Below are 19,988 nucleotides of genomic sequence, written 5' to 3' on the forward strand. Positions count from 1 at the left end.
ATGGCTTTAAACTTTTTCTTGGTAGGGGAGTGGGTGTGGCGCCACTCCATTGATTGCCGTTTTGTTTCAGGTTCGAAGTGATGAACCCATGTTTCATCGCCTGTAACAATCTTTGACAAGAAATTGTCACCCTCAGCCACATGACGAGCAAGCAATTCCGCACAGATGGTTCTCCTTTGCTCTTTATGGTGTTCGGTTAGACAACGTGGGACCCAGCGGGAACAAACCTTTGAATATTCCAACTGGTGAACAATTGTGACAGCACTACCAACAGAGATATCAAGCTGAGCACTGAGTTGTTTGATGGTGATCCGTCGATGATCTCGAACGAGTGTGTTCGCACGCTCCGCCATTGCAGGAGTCACAGCTGTGCACGGCCGGCCCGCACGCGGGAGATCAGACAGTCTTGCTTGACCTTGCGGCGATGATGACACACGCTTTGCCCAACGACTCACCGTGCTTTTGTCCACTGCCAGATCACCGTAGACATTCTGCAAGCGCCTATGAATATCTGAGATACCCTGGTTTTCTGCCAAAAGAAACTCGATCACTGCCTGTTGTTTGCAACGCACATCCGTTACAGACGCCATTTTAACAGCTCCGTACAGCGCTGCCACCTGTCGGAAGTCAATGAAACTATACGAGACGAAGCGGGAATGTTTGAAAATATTCCACAAGAAATTTCCGGTTTTTTCAACCAAAATTGGCCGAGAAAAAAATGTGTTGCATTACTTATTGAACTGCCTTCGTAAGACCAAAACATTGTCTAATGAGGGGTCTTCGAGTTGAAATGCCTCGTACTAGAAATACCAGATGATCATGTCCCTGATCACTTCTTCTGCGTAGGCTCCTTACTTTTAGGAGTAACAATATGACATTTTCTCCCTAAGCCTTGCAATTCTGCGTCCCATTCTTTATGAGTCTAGTTTGGCTGTTTCTTGCATTGGTAAAATGCTACCTGGGAGGAAATAGCTTGGGTATGTCGCTGGTAATATTTAGTCAGCAATGAACCAGTATTTGAAAAGGCGACCTCTGAAGACTTAGATAAAGGGGCCAATTTGCACAGCAACCGGCAAACCTCAGGTTTTGACTAAGACAAAAACAAAGATTTCATGAGGCTGGCGTCAGTTACCTCGATTGCGTGGAAATGCTCCAGTAATATTGATCCGTAGGCTTCCCAATCCTCTAAAGTCTCATAAAGGGAAAGAAAAGCCGGCAGTTGCTAAGTTGCTTGCGTCTGCAGTCAGCCTTGAAGAAATGGCTGGAGGGTGTTCAGTAGCAACTTCTGGGTCTCGTATTGTTCATGAAAAAGATGCATGAGTAGAGTTTCCAATGTAGATGCTAGCTGGATCTTCACCATTTTTAGTGTATTATAATCAGGAATAACACAATAAATATATCCCGGTTCTACGGTTTATTGACACAACACTAAGCACCATGTCGTAGATGAACACTTTACGGAAATTATATACATTGATGGTGGTTACACGAATGTCCAGGAAGTGCAAGTGAAATGCAAAAGTCCGGCGGAAATCACAAGTCCGTTGTCACACTAAGACTAGTGAACTTTGAAGTCCAGTTTCCAGTATAGTATTCGGATTCTAAGTCCACAGCGGAGCCAATCAACATCGACAACAGGTCCACCGCAGCGTGGACTGTCCTAGTTGTGGAGTGGAACACAGTACGATGATAGCTGGCTTGTAGACTCAGTAGCGGCATTAAATAAGGCTCCATAGTTAATGGAGCCGGCTGCTGTGTTCGTTGTATATTCTGGGTGGCTAATCGCCGAGTAACTATGTCTAAAGAGAGAGGCAGAGAGAGAGAGAGAGAGAGAGAGAGAGAGAGAGAGAGAGAGAAAGTGCGTTTGTGTGTGTGTGTGTGTGTGTATGTGTGTGTGTGTGTGTGTGAGAGAGAGAGAGAGAGAGAGAGAGAGAGAGAGAGAGAGAGATGTATGATGATGATGCATAGGTGGAGTGAATCTGGAGGTATTTGTTTATCTTAGTTTTGAAAATATCGATCCTCCTCTCGGCTTCTCCATTAGATTTTGGATTGAAGGGGGGCATTGGAATGTGGCGAATTCCATACTGCGCACAGAAAGCACGAAACACTTTGCTATGGAATTGTTGATCGTTGTCAGTTACGAGCACTTTTGGCAGACCTTTAATCGTAAAACAATTTTCTAAGGCTGTGATTTGAAGCGCGCGCGCACTCGCGCGAAGGCGACCTGCGATGTTAGCAACGGGCTGTACAAGGAGAAGAGCGGCGTAATGGAATACGCCGCTCCTTGGTGTGGAGATTTAATAGTGGTGGATACTACAATGTTTCATTCGCTTACCCCGTTAACGTGATTAAAACAGGTATGCACGCTAACCATCCAGACTATATACACTCCTGGAAATGGAAAAAAGAACACATTGACACCGGTGTGTCAGACCCACCATACTTGCTCCGGACACTGCGAGAGGGCTGTACAAGCAATGATCATACGCACGGCACAGCGGACACACCAGGAACCGCGGTGTTGGCCGTCGAATGGCGCTAGCTGCGCAGCATTTGTGCACCGCCGCCGTCAGTGTCAGCCAGTTTGCCGTGGCATACGGAGCTCCATCGCAGTCTTTAACACTGGTAGCATGCCGCGACAGCGTGGACGTGAACCGTATGTGCAGTTGACGGACTTTGAGCGAGGGCGTATAGTGGGCATGCGGGAGGCCGGGTAGACGTACTGCCGAATTGCTCAACACGTGGGGCGTGAGGTCTCCTCAGTACAACGATGTTGTCGCCAGTGGTCGGCGGAAGGTGCTCGTGCCCGTCGACCTGGGACCGGACCGCAGCGACGCACGGATGCACGCCAAGACCGTAGGATCCTACGCAGTGCCGTAGGGGACCGCACCGCCACTTCCCAGCAAATTAGGGACACTGTTGCTCCTGGGGTATCGGCGAGGACCATTCGCAACCGTCTCCATGAAGCTGGGCTACGGTCCCGCACACCGTTAGGCCGTCTTCCGCTCACGCCCCAACATCGTGCAGCCCGCCTCCAGTGGTGTCGCGACAGGCGTGAATGGAGGGACGAATGGAGACGTGTCGTCTTCAGCGATGAGAGTCGCTTCTGCCTTGGTGCCAATGATGGTCGTATGCATGTTTGGCGCCGTGCAGATGAGCGCCACAATCAGGACTGCATACGACCGAGGCACACAGGGCCAACACCCGGCATCATGGTGTGGGGAGCGATCTCCTACACTGGCCGTACACCAATGGTGATCGTCGAGGGGACACTGAATAGTGCACAGTACATCCAAACCGTCATCGAACCCATCGTTCTACCATTCCTAGACCGGCAAGGGAACTTGCTGTTCCAACAGGACAATGCACGTCCGCATGTATCCCATGCCACCCAACGTGCTCTAGAAGGTGTAAGTCAACTACCCTGGCCAGCAAGATCTCCGGATCTGTCCCCCATTGAGCATGTTTGGGACTGGATGAAGCGTCGTCTCACGCGGTCTGCACGTCCAGCACGAACGCTGGTCCAACTGAGGTGCCAGGTGGAAATGGCATGGCAAGCCGTTCCACAGGACTACATCCAGCATCTCTACGATCGTCTCCATGGGAGAATAGCAGCCTGCATTGCTGCGAAAGGTGGATATACACTGTACCAGTGCCGACATTGTGCATGCTCTGTTGCCTGTGTCTATGTGCCTGTGGTTCTGTCAGTGTGATCATGTGATGTATCTGACCCCAGGAATGTGTCAATAAAGTTTCCCCTTCCTGGGACAATGAACTCACGGTGTTCTTATTTCAATTTCCAGGAGTGTATATTACGATACTGTTTGTAATAGTTGACAGCCTACTATTACGTAATTTTTCATAAATGTGCACGGTTTCTCTTTTTAGATCAATCTGGAGTTGATCATCATGACTGAAATCGGTAATTTAAGAAAAAAATGTCTGCAATCACGGTCTATTGGGGTATTTACAATGTTTCGTAACAATGGATCGCTGTCACTCCTGCCGGCCGGTGTGGCCGTGCGGTTCTAGGCGCTTCAGTCTGGAACCGCGTGACCGCTACGGTCGCAGGTTCGAATCCTGCCTCGGGCATGGATGTGTGTGATGTCCTTAGGTTAGTTAGGTTTAATTAGTTCTAAGTTCTAGGCGAGTGATGACCTCAGAAGTTAAGTCGCATAGTGCTCAGAACCATTTGAACCATTTGAACCTGTCACTCCTCATCTTGAAAAATATTTTTCAGTCTTTTACATATACTTACGGAAAAGAAAATGTTACACTGTGAAGTACCAGTCCAATATTTATCAATTTTTTGCGGATTTTCATCCAATAACGGATATTAAATGATGAAACTTTCATTCAGTTGGGAGAAGATATGTATCATTACCGTCAGTATGACGTGTCACCCAATTCGTTGTCGCAGGGAAGAAAAAAACCACCTCTGGCTGTCTTGTTGAGGAATTTCCTAGTATTCTGGAAACATGCTGTGTAATTTCACGAATATTGCTGGTTAGAAGTTGATATGAAAGTATAAATCTTCCTATAGCATGCAAGAGACGCTCAGTGGGTGACCTATTAGGGGTCCTTACATTCGTCAAGGCTTTTGTGCTGTGAACTGCGATATTGGATCCTGCCTTATCTAGCTGGAGTATGCTATTTGGTATCCGGGTCGCCAGGACGTCTACTACCACGCTGTTGTCGATCGCACCTCCACAACCAGAAGCGAGACTCGTCGTTCTATGACACACAATGCTAAAGAGGCAAATCAAACCAGCTTTCATTTAATTTTGTAGTTTTATAGTTTCGTGGTTTGACCAAGTAGGCAGACCATCGTTTCTCTGCCTGCATGTCTTCGTGCTTAACATGCCGGGGAGGAATATCACGCTGGCAACCATTACTTCGTGTGTTTGTGCTCTTTTATACAACGTTTGATATGCATGGATGCATGATACGAATGGACGCAGGTGTAATTGAAACGCCTCTGCCTGCGTGAATTCAAGCGGAAATTCTTGATTTCATTTTGCAGTAGCAGCCTGACAAAGGCGGTACGATGTAGTTTTCCAACCCGCAGCGGCACTCTGTTGCTAGAGTCGTCTGCCCAAGCGTAATGTCGCGATTTATTTCTCTACAACTACGCGTTAGGAACGCCTTGTTCCAATTTTTTTGGACGCTAGATCGAGTGGAAAATTTGGAAATGATAGAAACAGGCTTTGCCCCTTCTGTCTTCCGGTTGGAGGAAACGCTTGCAATTTTTAACAAATTGGTCTCGGCGATTGGGCAGTGCGCACTCACCAAGTTCATTCGCTCTCTGCACGTAGAGCCCAGGAAGTTTGGATTTTGGACGGAAGCTGAGGGGGCACCAACTTGGCGAGTTGCAAAGAGACTGCACATTTCGTAAGTATGACGTGCTGCTCCTGTGCGAACTGGGACGGCGATTTGGGAATTGTAAAAAAATCGGAGGGACCTCTTAGTGCCACTAAGTATTCCCTACTGGCTCTAGACCATCCAAGCCGCACTTGTCTGTGGTATAGTGTCTGTGGTATAGTGTCAACTATAAACGAAGGAAGGCATTTCGGTATCTCAACCAAGCTTCCAGCAATCTCTTACCAGTGGTTCGTGGTGACGCTTTGTCCGAACGTCAGCTGTCGTCATCCGTTTATTTGTCTAAACTAGTCCAAAAGTCCTAGGATTCTCTCGTAGTACATTTATTTTGGCAGGACTCATGCCTACTCTTGTTGCTATTCTTTTACCACTCGTTCCACACTCATTGCACCACAGTCAACTGTCTAAGCGATCTGTCTGTATGATGATTCCACGTTGCTTACGACACTAATTCGAGTTTTCTCAAAGTCAGCAAGATGACGATAAGCTGTAGGTGCAAGTCTTCGGCCGGCCGGGGTGTCCGAGCGGTTCTAGGGGCTTCAGTCTGGAACCGCCCGACCTCTACGGTCGCAGGTTCGAATCCTGCCTCGGGCATGGATGTGTGTGATGTCCTTAGGTCAGTTAGGTTCAAGAAGTTCTAAGTTCTAGGGGACTGATGACCTCAGATGTTAAGTCCCATAGAGCTCAGAGCCATTTGAACCATTTTTTTTTTTTTTTTTTTTTTTTTTTTTTTTTTTTTTTTGCATGTCTTCTTGGTACGCTGTGCTGCAGTTTCCAGCAGAAAATTTTCAGTAATGTTAGCCATCTTGTAGTCATATCCTTCGTATCCTTCTTTATCAGCAGGAACGGCTGTACTGAAAATAAAGTTGCGTGAGAATTAAATTTTAATCGCACTATCATTCGCATAGAATTACTGGAGATCGCTTTGGTAGCTTTCGCTCAAAGTGTAACAGTTATTCTCAGTAGCTATAAGGAGCAGTCAGATGAAAACCAACACCCGCCACAACGGGACCATGCAATGGTTCCACTCAAAAGTAACCACTACACGCCTTAGAACATTTATCCCACTGGGAGATGAGACGATCAATTCTTGTTTTGTAGAACGCGGTCGGTCCGTAACTGATCTAGAACCACACCCATTGTTTCACTTCGCCGTCCGAATGAAATCGACGTCCACGCATGTCATTCTTCAGGTCGCCAAAGACGCCAAAATCACTTGAAGGACGCAGGCTGTACTGAGGATGTTCCTGTATTTCCCATCGAACCTGCTGAAACGTAGCTTTCGTCCGATTGGCAGTGTGGGGGCGGGCGTTGTCGTGCTAGAGGGTGATTCCGTCCTGCGGCATTTCCCGGCGTTTGACCGTAGCATGTCGCAGTTTCTGCAAAATGTCTTCATTTCTCTGAGCAATGACTGTTGCTGAACTTACCACAACTCGTGTGAACAGCTTCGGATTTCTTTGACGTGGGAGATGTGGGATGTTTCTATTATTGGCTTTGACGTTTGTCCTCGGGCTGTCGCAATGCTGTCGGATGGAATCATCCTGTTGCACTATAATGCTCGACTCTACAGTGCCAGGCTGACGAAGGCTACGCTTCAGCTATTTCTTTCGGAAAAATTACAATATCTTCCTTACAGCCCGGAACTTTCACAGTGTGATTTTCACATCTTTGGCGACCCGAAGAAAGATATTCGTGGACGTCGGCTTCAGTCAGACGAGGAAATGCAAGAGTGGGTCGGCGGCTGACGGCGTTTTACGAAACGGGAATTGATCGTATCGTCTCCCACTGGGATAAATATCTTAACGCGTGTGTTGATTACTTTAGAACGGAATCATCCCATGGTCTGATTGTGGGCGGTGTTCGGTTTCCACTTGGCTGCCCTCATATATACAGGGTGTTACAAAAAGGTACGGCCAAACTTTCAGGAAACATTCCTCACACACAAAGAAAGAAAATATGTTATGTGGACATGTGTCCGGAAACGCTTACTTTCCATGTTAGAGCTTATTTTATTACTTCTCTTCAAATCACATTAATCATGCAATGGAAACACACAGCAACAGAACGTACCAGCGTGACTTCAAACACTTTGTTACAGGAAATGTTCAAAATGTCCTCCGTTAGCGAGGATACATGCATCCACCCTCCGTCGCATGGAATCCCTGATGCGCTGATGTAGCCCTGGAGAATGGCGTATTGTATCACAGCCGTCCACAATACGTGCACGAAGAGTCTCTACATTTGGTACGGGGGCTGCGTAGACAAGAGCTTTCAAATGCCCCCACAAATGAAAGTGAAGACGGTTGAGGTCAGGAGAGCGTGGAGGCCGTGGAATTGGTCCGCCTCTACCAATCCATCGGTCACCGAATCTGTTGTTGAGAAGCGTACGAACACTTCGACTGAAATGTGCAGGAGCTCCATCGTGCATGAACCACATGTTGCGTCGTACTTGTAAAGGCACATGTTCTAGCAGCACAGGTAGAGTATCCCGTATGAAATCATGATAACGTGCTCCATTGAGCGTAGGTGGAAGAACATGGGGCCCAATCAAGACATCACCAACAATGCCTGCCCAAACGTTCACAGAAAATCTGTATTGATGACGTGATTGCACAATTGCGTGCGGATTCTCGTCAGCCCACACATGTTGATTGTGAAAATTTACAATTTGATCACGTTGGAATGAAGCCTCATCCGTAGAGAGAACATTTGCACTGAAATGAGGATTGACACTTTGTTGGATGAACCATTCGCAGAAATGTACCCGTGGAGGCCAATCAGCTGCTGATAGTGCCTGCACACGCTGTACATGGTACGGAAACAACTGGTTCTCCCGTAGCACTCTCCATACAGTGACGTGGTCAACGTTACCTTGTACAGCAGCAACTTCTCTGATGCTGACATTAGGGTTATCGTCAACTGCACGAAGAATTGCCTCGTCCATTGCAGGTGTCCTCGTCGTTCTAGGTCTTCCCCAGCCGCGAGTCATAGGCTGGAATGTTCCGTGCTCCCTAAGACGCCGATCACTTGCTTCGAACGTCTTCCTGTCGGGACACCTTCGTTCTGGAAATCTGTCTCGATACAAACGTACCGCGCCACGGCTATTGCCCCGTGCTAATCCATAACATCAAATGGGCATCCGCCAACTCCGCATTTGTAAACATTGCACTGACTGCAAAACCACGTTCGTAATGAACACTAACCTGTTGATGCTACGTACTGATGTGCTTGATGCTAGTACTGTAGAACAATGAGTCGCATGTCAACACAAGCACCGAAGTCAACATCACCTTCCTTCAATTGGGCCAACTGGCGGTGAATCGAGGAAGTACAGTACATACTGACGAAGCTAAAATGAGCTCTAACATGGAAATTAAGCGTTCCCGGACACATGTCCACATAACATCTTTTCTTTATTTGTGTGTGAGGAATGTTTCCTGAAAGTTTGGCCGTACCTTTTTGTAACACCCTGTAGTGCTGACAGGAACATCTTTCTTGGCTACAGTTCAACAGCATCTTATGAACTACACATATTTTTGGACGTCTTTTTTTCCGAAAGATATTTGCAGGCATCAGAGCCTATACGAGTTGTTGTGTCATAGTGTAAGGTGCACATCTCACGGAGTGAAAAGAGTCTGTTTCGCTGAGGCATGTTATTACTTTCAGGCAAGCGAGAGAGTATATGGGACGACTTTACACACGAACACCCGGATTGGATCGCAGACGGCTCAAATGGAGACGTCGCCTGCGACTCCTACCATAAGCTGGATGTCGACCTCGAAATGCTCCAGGACCTTGGGGTGAGTTACAATCACTGGATGTAGTTGGAGAAAAGACCTGATTCTCCTTCTTACCCGTAACTGGGATGAGGAAGCGAAATACATTCTTTTATTCACCTCGCAGTGAACCGTGCAGGATTTTTCAAGATATCGACAAACATTTATGGTCGGTAGATCGGACAAATACGATCAGTTTTTGTTAATTTTGTTTCTTTGTTGATCCTCCGTTTATGAGCTATGTGCATGGTCATTATACACACTCACTAGTAGCGACCTGCTACGCAGCTCCTAGTGAGGTTGTTATTCTGTGATGTTGTCCCAGTTCTGTCACTCAGCTTGTGTTGTTGTTTCAGTAGCGTGCGTCTTACCGTTGCTGAATTTAGCATATGTTGTAACAATAATGTGTCTACAGTGGTGTGCATCTTACCAAAGCAGTATTCATTCTAAGACTGTATCTTCAGTGCTGTTCGTCTTACTAGTTCTGAATTCAGGTTTTCTTGCTGTTAGTATTCAATGAAACATAGAGTACGTCTTTGATGAGCTCAGTGACAAAGTTATGTGTTACGGCGAGGAGAAGGAAAACGGAGGAGCAGCTATACGGAAACCGGTTCCCTAGCAGAAGACATCAAACCACAGTACTTTCGCTACAATTCACAGACGCTTCGATAAACGGACTCTACGTCATCAGCATGGTGGTGGTGATAGCGTGACCTGAGAACACCAGATTTTGCAATGAACCTTCAAGCAGAAAATGTCCTACAGCCTGTGGTATCGGAAAATGTCTCTGTTCTGTTCGGAGAGCACCGCGGGAGTACAATCTACACGCATACCATCTTCAAAGATTTCAGATTTTAGGACCAGCTGGTTACCACACCATATGCGTACCACACCAGAGAGTGAATGATGCTCCTTCCGCATATGTGTTTTATTTACAGATTAGCTTTCTTTACACTTATCGGGTATCTTAACAGCAGGAACAGTCGCAACCAGGACAATGAGTAACCACTGCTGTTAGATCGCACCAACGAAGGTTTTCTTTAAACTTGTCCGTACCTCTTGCGGAAATACAGGAAACGCTGCGAGCAAGTGAGGTGAATCAACAGGGAGCTACTTCGTAATTTGCGATAAGTTGATAATTTGGGTCGGCCAGTAAGCGTGTTCGGATAGCAGAAACGAATAAGATGATCTGGCGCGTAATCCAGGTTCGAGTCACGGCCGGGCATAAATATTCACTTGTCGCTATTTAATTTATTTATTTTAGTGCCCAATTGTGGTTGATACCTGATTCTCTGTTGTGTCATGTATATGTGCTGAAGTTCTCTTGCGTCTTGAATATATACGATCGCTGAATCATACATGGTGTCTGTGCTTACGGACATGTTCGAAAGAAACAGACATCACATATACTGATGAGGCAAAACATTATGACCACCGCCCACCGCGACGTTGGATGTCACCAGGTGGCGTTTCGGGCACGTGACGCGGTAATAGAAGCATGTAAGCGGAGCAGACACGATAGGGGGATCACACTAGCGAAGATATGGGCTGCAGTGGGGAAATCCATTGAGATAAGCGACTTTACGAAGCGACTTTGCGAAGAGCTTGTGAGCGAGTATCATGAAAACGGCGAAGCTGGTCGAATGTTGACGATCTACTGTCGTGAGCTTCTATGGAAATATGTAGAAAGACGGTGAAACTACCACTAGGCGCTAAATGGTTGGACACGTCCATGACTCTTCACAGAACGTGGGGTTCGGAGGCTGGTCTGCTTTGTTAAGTAGGATGGATGGTGATCTGGTGATCTGTGGCATCTCTGCCTAAAGAGCATGATTCTGGTGCACGCACAAGTGTTTCGGAGCAAACCGGTCATCGTACATTGTTGAACAAGGAGCTCCGCAGCAGACCACCCCTGCGTGTTCACATGTTGGCGCAGCGACATCGTCAATTACGATTGCAGTGGGTACAGGCCCATCCGGATTCCACCGTCGATGAATGGAAACGTGTCGGCTCTTCGGGTGAATCACATGTTTGCTACACTAGACCGATGGTCGTCTACACAAACACCGTCATCGACATGAACGGCGGCTCTAAACGTGCAACGCCCCACAGACGCAGGCTGTTGGGTGCACTATTATGCTACGGGTATTATGCTGCGCTTGCATGGTGTGGTGTGCGTACTGTTACACCTTCGGTACACACACCATCAGATTATTTGACGTGTCGCTCTAACGAAGTAGGCGAGTGTCAGCAATATGTCTCGTGGTCTTATCGTGGCGTGTTTATCTTCTGCCGTTAGGTCAGACGATAGAAATGCCACTTGCACGCTTAGAGTAGCAGATTGGCGGTGACCAACTTTAAACAGAACTTGATTAATTTTCACACACATTTATTAAAATAATAACAAGCCTAAAAACTACTTAACTTGGTTCTGGATGCTATTTACAATTGACAGTCGGAAGTTCCTTTGGTCTTGGTACGTTAATCTTATTCTCACATATCTCTGGTACTTGACAAAATTGTCTATTCATTTATCTTCATGGCTATGTACAGGAATATGATAATCTTATCAGGGGCAGACTGAAACTTGACTACAGACTAATGCAGACTGAATAATCGGAGGTCTGTACACTCGTTGTAATACCTCGAGCGTTCAGGTATCACTGCGCGAGTGCGATCTGCGAGGAGAAAAGGTTCTATGTTAGCAGCAGTCTCATTGGCTGCGTTACATATTAATACGCGGATCGGCGGAAGCAGAATTTGGTCCGTCTCTAAGACAGCGCCATCTCGTGGAGCGGAGACGGACGAGCGCTGCACCTGCGCTGTTGTGCTTAGCGGGGCGCGCTCTAGTGGGAAAGTTGTGTACGCGCTGACTACGCGGAACTATGTACACAACACATGGGATCTGCTGTAGTAATGGAAGGCATGCTGATAGCAGCGAACTCCCTTCATCCATTCATGCTTGGTGTTTTCCCCGACGGTGCTGTCATCTTTCAGGATTGTCCGTGTCTCGTAACCGGACAGTGTTATAGTGTCTTGAGGAGCATTACAGTGAACTCATGTTGATATCTCGGCGACCAAATTCGCCTGAAGTAAATTCTGTGGAGCCCATCTGGGTCGCTAGTGGGAACCATCGCCTCGTACTGGAATCAGCGGGCCGTTATTTACGCGAATTACATGACCTGTGCGTAGCCAACTAACGCCACATACCTCCGAAAACCTACCAACAAACCTCGGACCTCTGGTGAGAAGAATCAGTGACGTATTTCGTTCCAAAGATGGTCAAATAAGCTATTAAGCAGGTGGTCATAATGTTTTGGCTGCTTAGGTATATGATAGTTTATCGTTGTAGATACCAAAGAGGTTTCCTGTTCTGACAGAATGGTACTGACAAAGTAATTGACTCCAAGGGTAGCATTTGATCACCTGACACCGTAGTTGTGGTCACTGACGCACGCCTGTGCGGTGGTGCTCGGTTCGGAAGTATCCGGTCTGAGTGCTGGTGCAGGATGACAACTTAACTGCCACTATTTGATCAATAAGGCGAGGAGAGCTGGCGGCGTAAAGCCCCTGATCACCGGTCTTTGCGCCAGAGTCCTGGATTAAGTTCCAAATCTCTTCGCTGTGTCACAGGTGACACTGTGATGGTGATCCGTCCGCCGGATGGGACGTTAAGCTCGGCGGCCACCTAGGTGCTGTTCGGCAGAAGTAGACTACGTGCCGGCATCGGGTTTCAACTCCTTCCCTTCTCTCCTCATCACCATACAATACAAACACTGCATTACATATGAATCCATTACAGTGCAAATACATTACAGTACAAATACACTTAGCCCGCAGCTCGTAAAACTGATGAGAAAAGAAATTTGTGGCACAACCTGACTAGAAGAAGGGATCGGTTGAAGGGACACATTCTGAGACATCAAGAGTGGTGGTGGTTAGTGTTTAACGTCCCGTCGACAACGTGGTCATTAGAGACGGAGCGCATGCTCGGGTTAGGGAAGGATTGGGAAGGAAATCGGCTGCGCCCTTTCAAAGGAACCATCTCGGCATTTGCCTGAAACGATTTAGGGAAATCACGGAAAACCTAAATCAGGATGGCTGGAGACGGGATTGAACCGTCGTCCTCCCGAATGCGAGTCCAGTGTAGACATCAAGAGATCACAAATTTAGTACTGGAGGGAAGTGCGGCGGGGAGGGTAAAATTCCTAGAGGGTGACCAAGAGATGAGAAAAATGAGTGGATTCAGCAGTTTTTTTAGAGATGAAGAGGCTTGCACGGGATAGAGTAGCATGGAGAACTGCATCAAGCCGGTCGTGGGGCTGAAGACCACAACATTAACATGGACTGTGTTGCCCAATATTCGGCCAGCACGGTTCAACTCCACGTAGGTTAAATTTGACCGTGATAATGCTATTAAGCGATCTCTACCATTGAAAAATGTAGCACTAATTTATGAAGATCAGAGCACAACATTGTATCAATAAAGTAGGATAATAAAACCAAGGAACTCGATTTTTATCACCTGATTGGTGGTGGGGGAGTGGGGGATGGAAGAGGGGATAATGTGCAGCGTTGTATGATACGACATGGGATAACAAATGAAAGCAAAATTACAAACAAAGAATTTATATTGGCCTTATTCTTTTCATTTAGGTCGACTTCTACCGATTCTCCTTCGCATGGAGCAGAATCCTTCCCGAGGGCCACACTGATCAGATCAATCCGGACGGCATCAGCTACTACAACAGACTAATAGATGGTTTGTTAGCAGCTGGGATACAGCCTGTGGTGAGTACAATTCATCTGAGTCATTGTTTTCTCTTCGAAGATTTTTTGTCGCATGCCTATTTGGATGTGTTTATTACTTACAGTTTCACATAAGTGCACAAGCAGTGTAGGAAGTTACTTGACTGTATTTCATTTGAGAAGAAAAACAAGTTCGTGTTAAAGAGAGAGTAAGGAACCGCTGCAGTTGAAAGAAAATTGCGGAAGGGGAACTTCGGGTATGACTGGATAGCTAAAGAGAAAACTAGGTAAAAATTACAGTTTTCACTGTAAGATAAACAAGGCGTGAACAAACTATATTAATTATAAGGACTTATTTTAGATGATGTAAGATATATTTAATGCTAGCTATACCCGGCTACGCTTCGCTGTGGCCCAGTATGCCTAAATATAAAAGAAAGATTAGATAAAGTACACTTTTCTGATGTGTCAGGAAAATGGATATACGTCCTAATATCCTTCTGTTCCATGTCCCGAGTCCCTCTCCCTCTACGCCCTTCTTCAGTCTCTCTCTGACCACCGTCTCCCAACACTCTTTCTGTCCGTCTTCTCCACCCTCCTCCTTCCCCCCCCTCCCCTCTCTCCATCTCCTCCTGCTCCACTCTGTCTCCTTCTCCCTCAGTCCATCATCTCCTCCCCCTTTCATTGTCCATCTTCCCCTCCCCCCGTCTCTCCATCTCCTCCTGCCGCTCTCTCTGTCCATCTCCTCCTCATTCCCTCTCTCCCCCCCTTTCTATCTGACCTTGTTTATTGCAGTTGCTAATTCAGATATTGTACTAGCATTCTAATCGTAAACCAGTAAGTCATAAATACAACTTTGATGTTTGCTAACAACATTTCAGTATTAAAGTACAATGATCATCCAGAACGTTATGGTCACCGACGCACTGTAGGTGTAAACCTGTCCGGGCACCAGCAGCTTCACCTGGCGAGGAATAAGTGCACGGTCTGTGTAGCATCAGCGTGAGTGCTGTCCGTGTGTGGTATGGGAAAGGCGCGCGATCTATCTGCGTATGACAGAGGGCAAATTGTGATGGCCGGAGGCTCGGGACGGATACACAGTGTACCGAACACTCCTAACGTTGGGCCTCCGCAGCTGACTACCCCTCCACTTGCCGGTATTAACACCAAGACATCGGCAGCTACGATTGAAATGGGCACATGACTATCGGCATTGGATGATGACGCTCATGTGAGGAACGTCACCGAAATTGTGGGTGCCAATCAAAGACTAACTGTCCGAGAGATTGTAGAATAATGAAGCATTTCAGCTGGATCATGTCATGAAATCCTGACACAGTGTCTCGGAATGCATCGTGTTGCCGCCAACTTCGTCCTACGGCTCAGGAGTCAAGACGGGAAAGACCTTCGCCTTGTAATCTGTGAAGTGCTTTTGGAATTCGCAGATGAGAATGAGATGTTCCTTAAGAGAATCATAACTAGCGATGAGACGTGGATCTACGGTTTTGATGTTAGGACCATGGTTCAATCTTCGCAATTGGTTGGGAAAGATTCTCTAAGGTCAAAAAAAGCTCCTCAGGTCAGGTCAAATGTCAAAGCTATGCTGATAGTTTTCTTTGTTCATCAAGAATTCGTGCCACAGGCACAAATTGTGAATCTATGCTACTATCGAGATGTGTTGCGACGCCTGCGAGGAAATGTGAGAAAGAAATGGCCTGAAATGTGGCGAGACAATCCATGGCTCTTGCATCACGATAACGCACCCACACATTCACCCTGTTCATCACCGTGCTGCCCCATCCTCTGGACTCTCCAGACCTGGCTCCTGCGGAATTTGTTTTTTATTTCCAAAGTTGAAAGCCCCGTAGAATGGGCGAAGATTTGCAGTGGTAATCGAGAAAAAAAAATTCGCAGAGGGCGCTTTGCGCGTTTCACCAAGAGGCGTACCAAGACTGCTTCCGGAAGGGGAAACGGCGTTGGGAGCTACACAACTGGCCATTAAAATTGCTACTCCAAGAAGAAATGCAGATGATAAACGGGTATTCATTGTACAAATACATTATACTAGAACTGACATGTGATTACATTTTCACACAATTTGGGGGTATAGATGCTGAGAAATCAGTACCCAGAAGAACCACCTGTGGCAGTAATAACGGCCTTGATACGCCTGGGAATTCAGTGAAACAGAGCTTGGATGGCGTGTACAGGTACAACTGCCTATGCAGCTTCAGCACGATACCACAGTTCATCAAGAGTAGTGACTGGCGTATTGTGACGAGCCAGTTGCTCGGCCACCATTAAACCAGACGTTTTCAATTGGTGAGAGATCTGGAGAATGTGCTGGCCAGGGCAACAGTCGAACATTTTCTGTATCCAGAAAGGCCCATACAGGACCTGAAACATGCGGTCGTGCATTATCCTGCTGAAATGTAGGGTTTCGCAGGGATCGAATGAAGGGTAGAGCCACAGGTCGTAACACCTCTGAACTGTAACGTCCGCTGTCCAAAATACCGTCAATGCGAACAAGAGATGAGCGAGACGTGTAGCCAATGGCACCCCATACCATCACGCCGGGTAATACGCCAGTATGGCGATGACGAATACACGCTTACAATCTGCGTTCACCGCGATGTAACCAAACACGGATGCGACCATCATGATGCTGTAAACAGAACCTGGATACATCCGAAAAAATGACGTTTTGCCATTCGTGCACCCAGGTTCGTCCTTGAGTACACCATCGCAGGCGCTCCTGTCTGTGATGCAGCGTCAAGGGTAACCGCAACCATGGTCTACGAGCTGATAGTCCATGCTGCTGCAAACGTCGTCGAACTGTTCGTGCAGATGGTTGTGGTCTTGCAAACGTCCCCACCTGTTGACTCAGGGATCGAGACGTGGCTGCACGATCCGTTACAGCCATACGGGTAAGATGATTGTCATCTCTACTGCTAGTGATACGAGGCCGTTGGGATCCAGCACGTCGTTCCGTATTACACTCCTGAACCCACCGATTCCATATTCTGCTAACAGTCATTGGATCACGACAAACGCGAGCAGCAATGTCGCGATACGACAAACCGCAATCGCGATAGGCTACAATCCGACATTTATCAAAGTCGGAAACGTGATGGTACGCATTTCTCCTCCTTACAGGAAGCATTAGAACAACGTTTCACCAGGCAACGCCGGTCAACTGCTGTTTGTGTATGAGAAATCGGTTGGAAACTTCCCTCATGTCAGCACGTTGTGGGTGTCGCCACCGGCGCCAACCTTGTGTGAATGCTCTGAAAAGCTAATCATTTGCATATCACCGCATTTTCTTCCTGTCGGTTAAATTTCGCGTCTGTAGCACGTCATCTTCGTGGTGTAGCAATTTTAATGGCCAGTAGTGTATGTATCAGTTGAGCATGAGAGTATTTGCTACGCTTTTCTTGATACATGCGCTCTCAAAATTTCTACACTAAAACTGCTCAGTGATGCACAACGCCTCAGTTGATGCCTTTTGAGCATCGCTGTTTCGGAGTCCTGGAAAGCATCAGTTGGGACTGAATTCTTGTGGGACTATGTCTTTTTAAGAAATTGCACCTCAGAAACTTTTCTTCTGAGATATATAGAAGGAATGTTGGATGTAGGCAGCTCCTGAGCGTGAGTTTATCTGACAGTGGCGGTAATGGTAATTGTTGCCTCATTTAGGTGAACTAATGGACTTCAGACACATGTCGTCCCGCGCTAAGACCGTTGCACAACAAGAGTGATGCATTCTCAGAAGATAGTAGATGTTCCGGGTTTCTCGCAGACACAGTTCTGTGTTAAACGGATGACAGGTGCATCACAGTGAGCGACTAAAATTGCGCGGTAACTGGAAATGTGCTCCAAAGTTAGCAGTATAATTCTTGTGGGAAAATCGAAATAAACTGCATACAGATTCACCATTAAATTCTGGCGGTATATGAACGAAACACAATGTCGCGTCCAGCCGATGTGAAATGTTGCCAAGAATCTGACCAATGCCGCACAGACGTTAAAAGATGTGTCTCTTAGTGAGAAGTAGCATTATGGAATTTCTGGCATAGGTTAAATTCATTGGGTGGTGTTGCTTAACCAAAAAGGGATATGGAATTTTAGGTGAAGGACAGAATACCTGCCTAAGACAACTATAAGTAATCTGTCTCACTATAAGACTCCTAACAACGCACTTTCGTTTACCACATCCAGTGGATTTTGGTTTAGTGCCAGCTATTGAGGCATGTTAATTTTCTGTGTGTAAGAGTAACAAGTAATTTATTTATGTCTGCCGCATGTGCAATGATCGTACTGGATCGTAGAAGAATAGAAGCCCTATTCTGAACCTAATTCATCAGGCTGTACGCAATGCCAACCAAAGGTCCGACCAGCCTTACAACGGCATTATGCAGTTTTTATTGTTTTCTTTACTAATAAAGGAGATTTCATAGACAGACATAAATTTACTACACAAATTATTTTACTTTTGAATTCAAAAGAGAAGAATAATTAGTTACTGGAATTCGCTCTGTTCTCTCAGAATTTAATCTGATCTAATTGGCATGACACATTCCTCAGCAGTGGCAGATTATATCGATAGGAGTATTCGCTACATGGCTGTTAAAAGAACAAAGCGGGCTCTAGACAGATTTTACGTAACTTGAGCGTAAACTCTGCACGCGATTCTAGGATCATTTGAAAGCAAAGTTATTACTATTAACGCGAACACGAATATTTATCAGTTAACTCCATTATACTAACGAATTATCCACGTGCAACGTGGTCTCAAAATTGCGCACGAAGCAACGAGGAAATGAACGACTGGTAGTAAAATGGTTCAAATGGCTCGGAGCACTATGGGACTTAACTTATGAGGTCATCAGTCCCGTAGAATTTAGAACTACTTAAACCTAACTAACGTAAGGACATCACACAACATCCATGCACGAGGCAGGATTAGAATCTGCGACCGTAGCGGTCGCGCGGTTCCGGACTGTAGCGCCTAGAACCGCTCGGCCGCCCCGGCCGGCGACTGGTAGTAAGTTTGGACCGTTGTTTGCGGGGACTGGAGTGATTATGCTGAAAATAGTGTCATGTATCTGTGTCACTTTGAAGTGTAGTGTAGCATCCAATCAAGGATACTTGGCATGCCTTAATAATGTGTAACATACTTTTTGAAGCCAGCCGTACATGTAGTATAAGTTCTATTTTCCCAAAGAAGGGACACAACATCAAGTAGCTGAGTAAACAAGTGAAACTGCCGCATTACACAGGGTATCTGCATTTCCTCCCCTGCTGGTTCCGACTGCTTTATGTAAGTCAGAGTTATTCTTATCAAGGATATGTGCATAATTATGTCTTGTTTACATTGTCTACGTCAATTATAACACCTCCTCTATAAACAGAAAACGGTGTGCGTGTGCGTGTGTCTGTGTGTGTGTGTGTGTGTGTGTGTGTGTGTGTGTGTGTGTGTGTGTGTGTGTGAGAGAGAGAGAGAGAGAGACGTATTTAGTAGTAATGAGTAATTGACACAATAGTTTGGAATAATATTTAGTTACAGTCTCCTGTTTATCTGTGACGCCATGAAACGTCTTAAATATATTTGCTAGTGAGCAATAAGGACCAGTCTGATAAACTTGTGGAAATGTTATGGTACCAAATTGTGCTTCATGTGGAAAATTCTTTTGTATCTTATTTTCCAAGATTTAGCAATGAAAGGCTATAATACTGCAGCTATTTTAGAACCCAAAGCTGTTACAAAGAAGGTGGATACAAAGAAACATTAGTTTTATTAACTGTTATGGTTACAGCCTGTACTCTAACGGACAGAGCGATTGACCCTAGCCCTGGGCGTCTTTGGTTCAGTTTCGGGCAGGAACTGGAAAATTTCCTCGTTCCAGCCCCAGCCCCCAGCGGGGAAAAAGAAGGGGGGGGGGGAGGAGTTGAATGGAGACCTGGGAGACGGACTGGCCACTATTCTGGGCGAACAAAATTGTGGACTCGTAACTACAGTCAGGTCAAAAGCACGTCCACGGATTGAGCGCTACAGATTTTATCTTTATCTCGAAACGATTCTGC

General features: G+C 46.3%; 1 protein-coding gene across 1 annotated transcript in view; it reads left to right on the top strand.

Moving 5' to 3' along the window:
* LOC124805569 (myrosinase 1-like) overlaps positions 1–19,988 on the top strand; it is a 128,157-nt gene that overhangs the window by 13,677 nt on the left and 94,492 nt on the right. The window contains exons 2-3 of the mRNA XM_047266135.1: positions 9,046–9,179; positions 13,812–13,946. Coding sequence (XP_047122091.1) covers positions 9,046–9,179; positions 13,812–13,946 — 269 coding nt within the window. The remainder of the gene's footprint in view (positions 1–9,045; positions 9,180–13,811; positions 13,947–19,988) is intronic.

This window comes from Schistocerca piceifrons, chromosome 7, assembly GCF_021461385.2.
Source record: "Schistocerca piceifrons isolate TAMUIC-IGC-003096 chromosome 7, iqSchPice1.1, whole genome shotgun sequence".
Lineage (NCBI taxonomy): Eukaryota > Metazoa > Arthropoda > Insecta > Orthoptera > Acrididae > Schistocerca > Schistocerca piceifrons.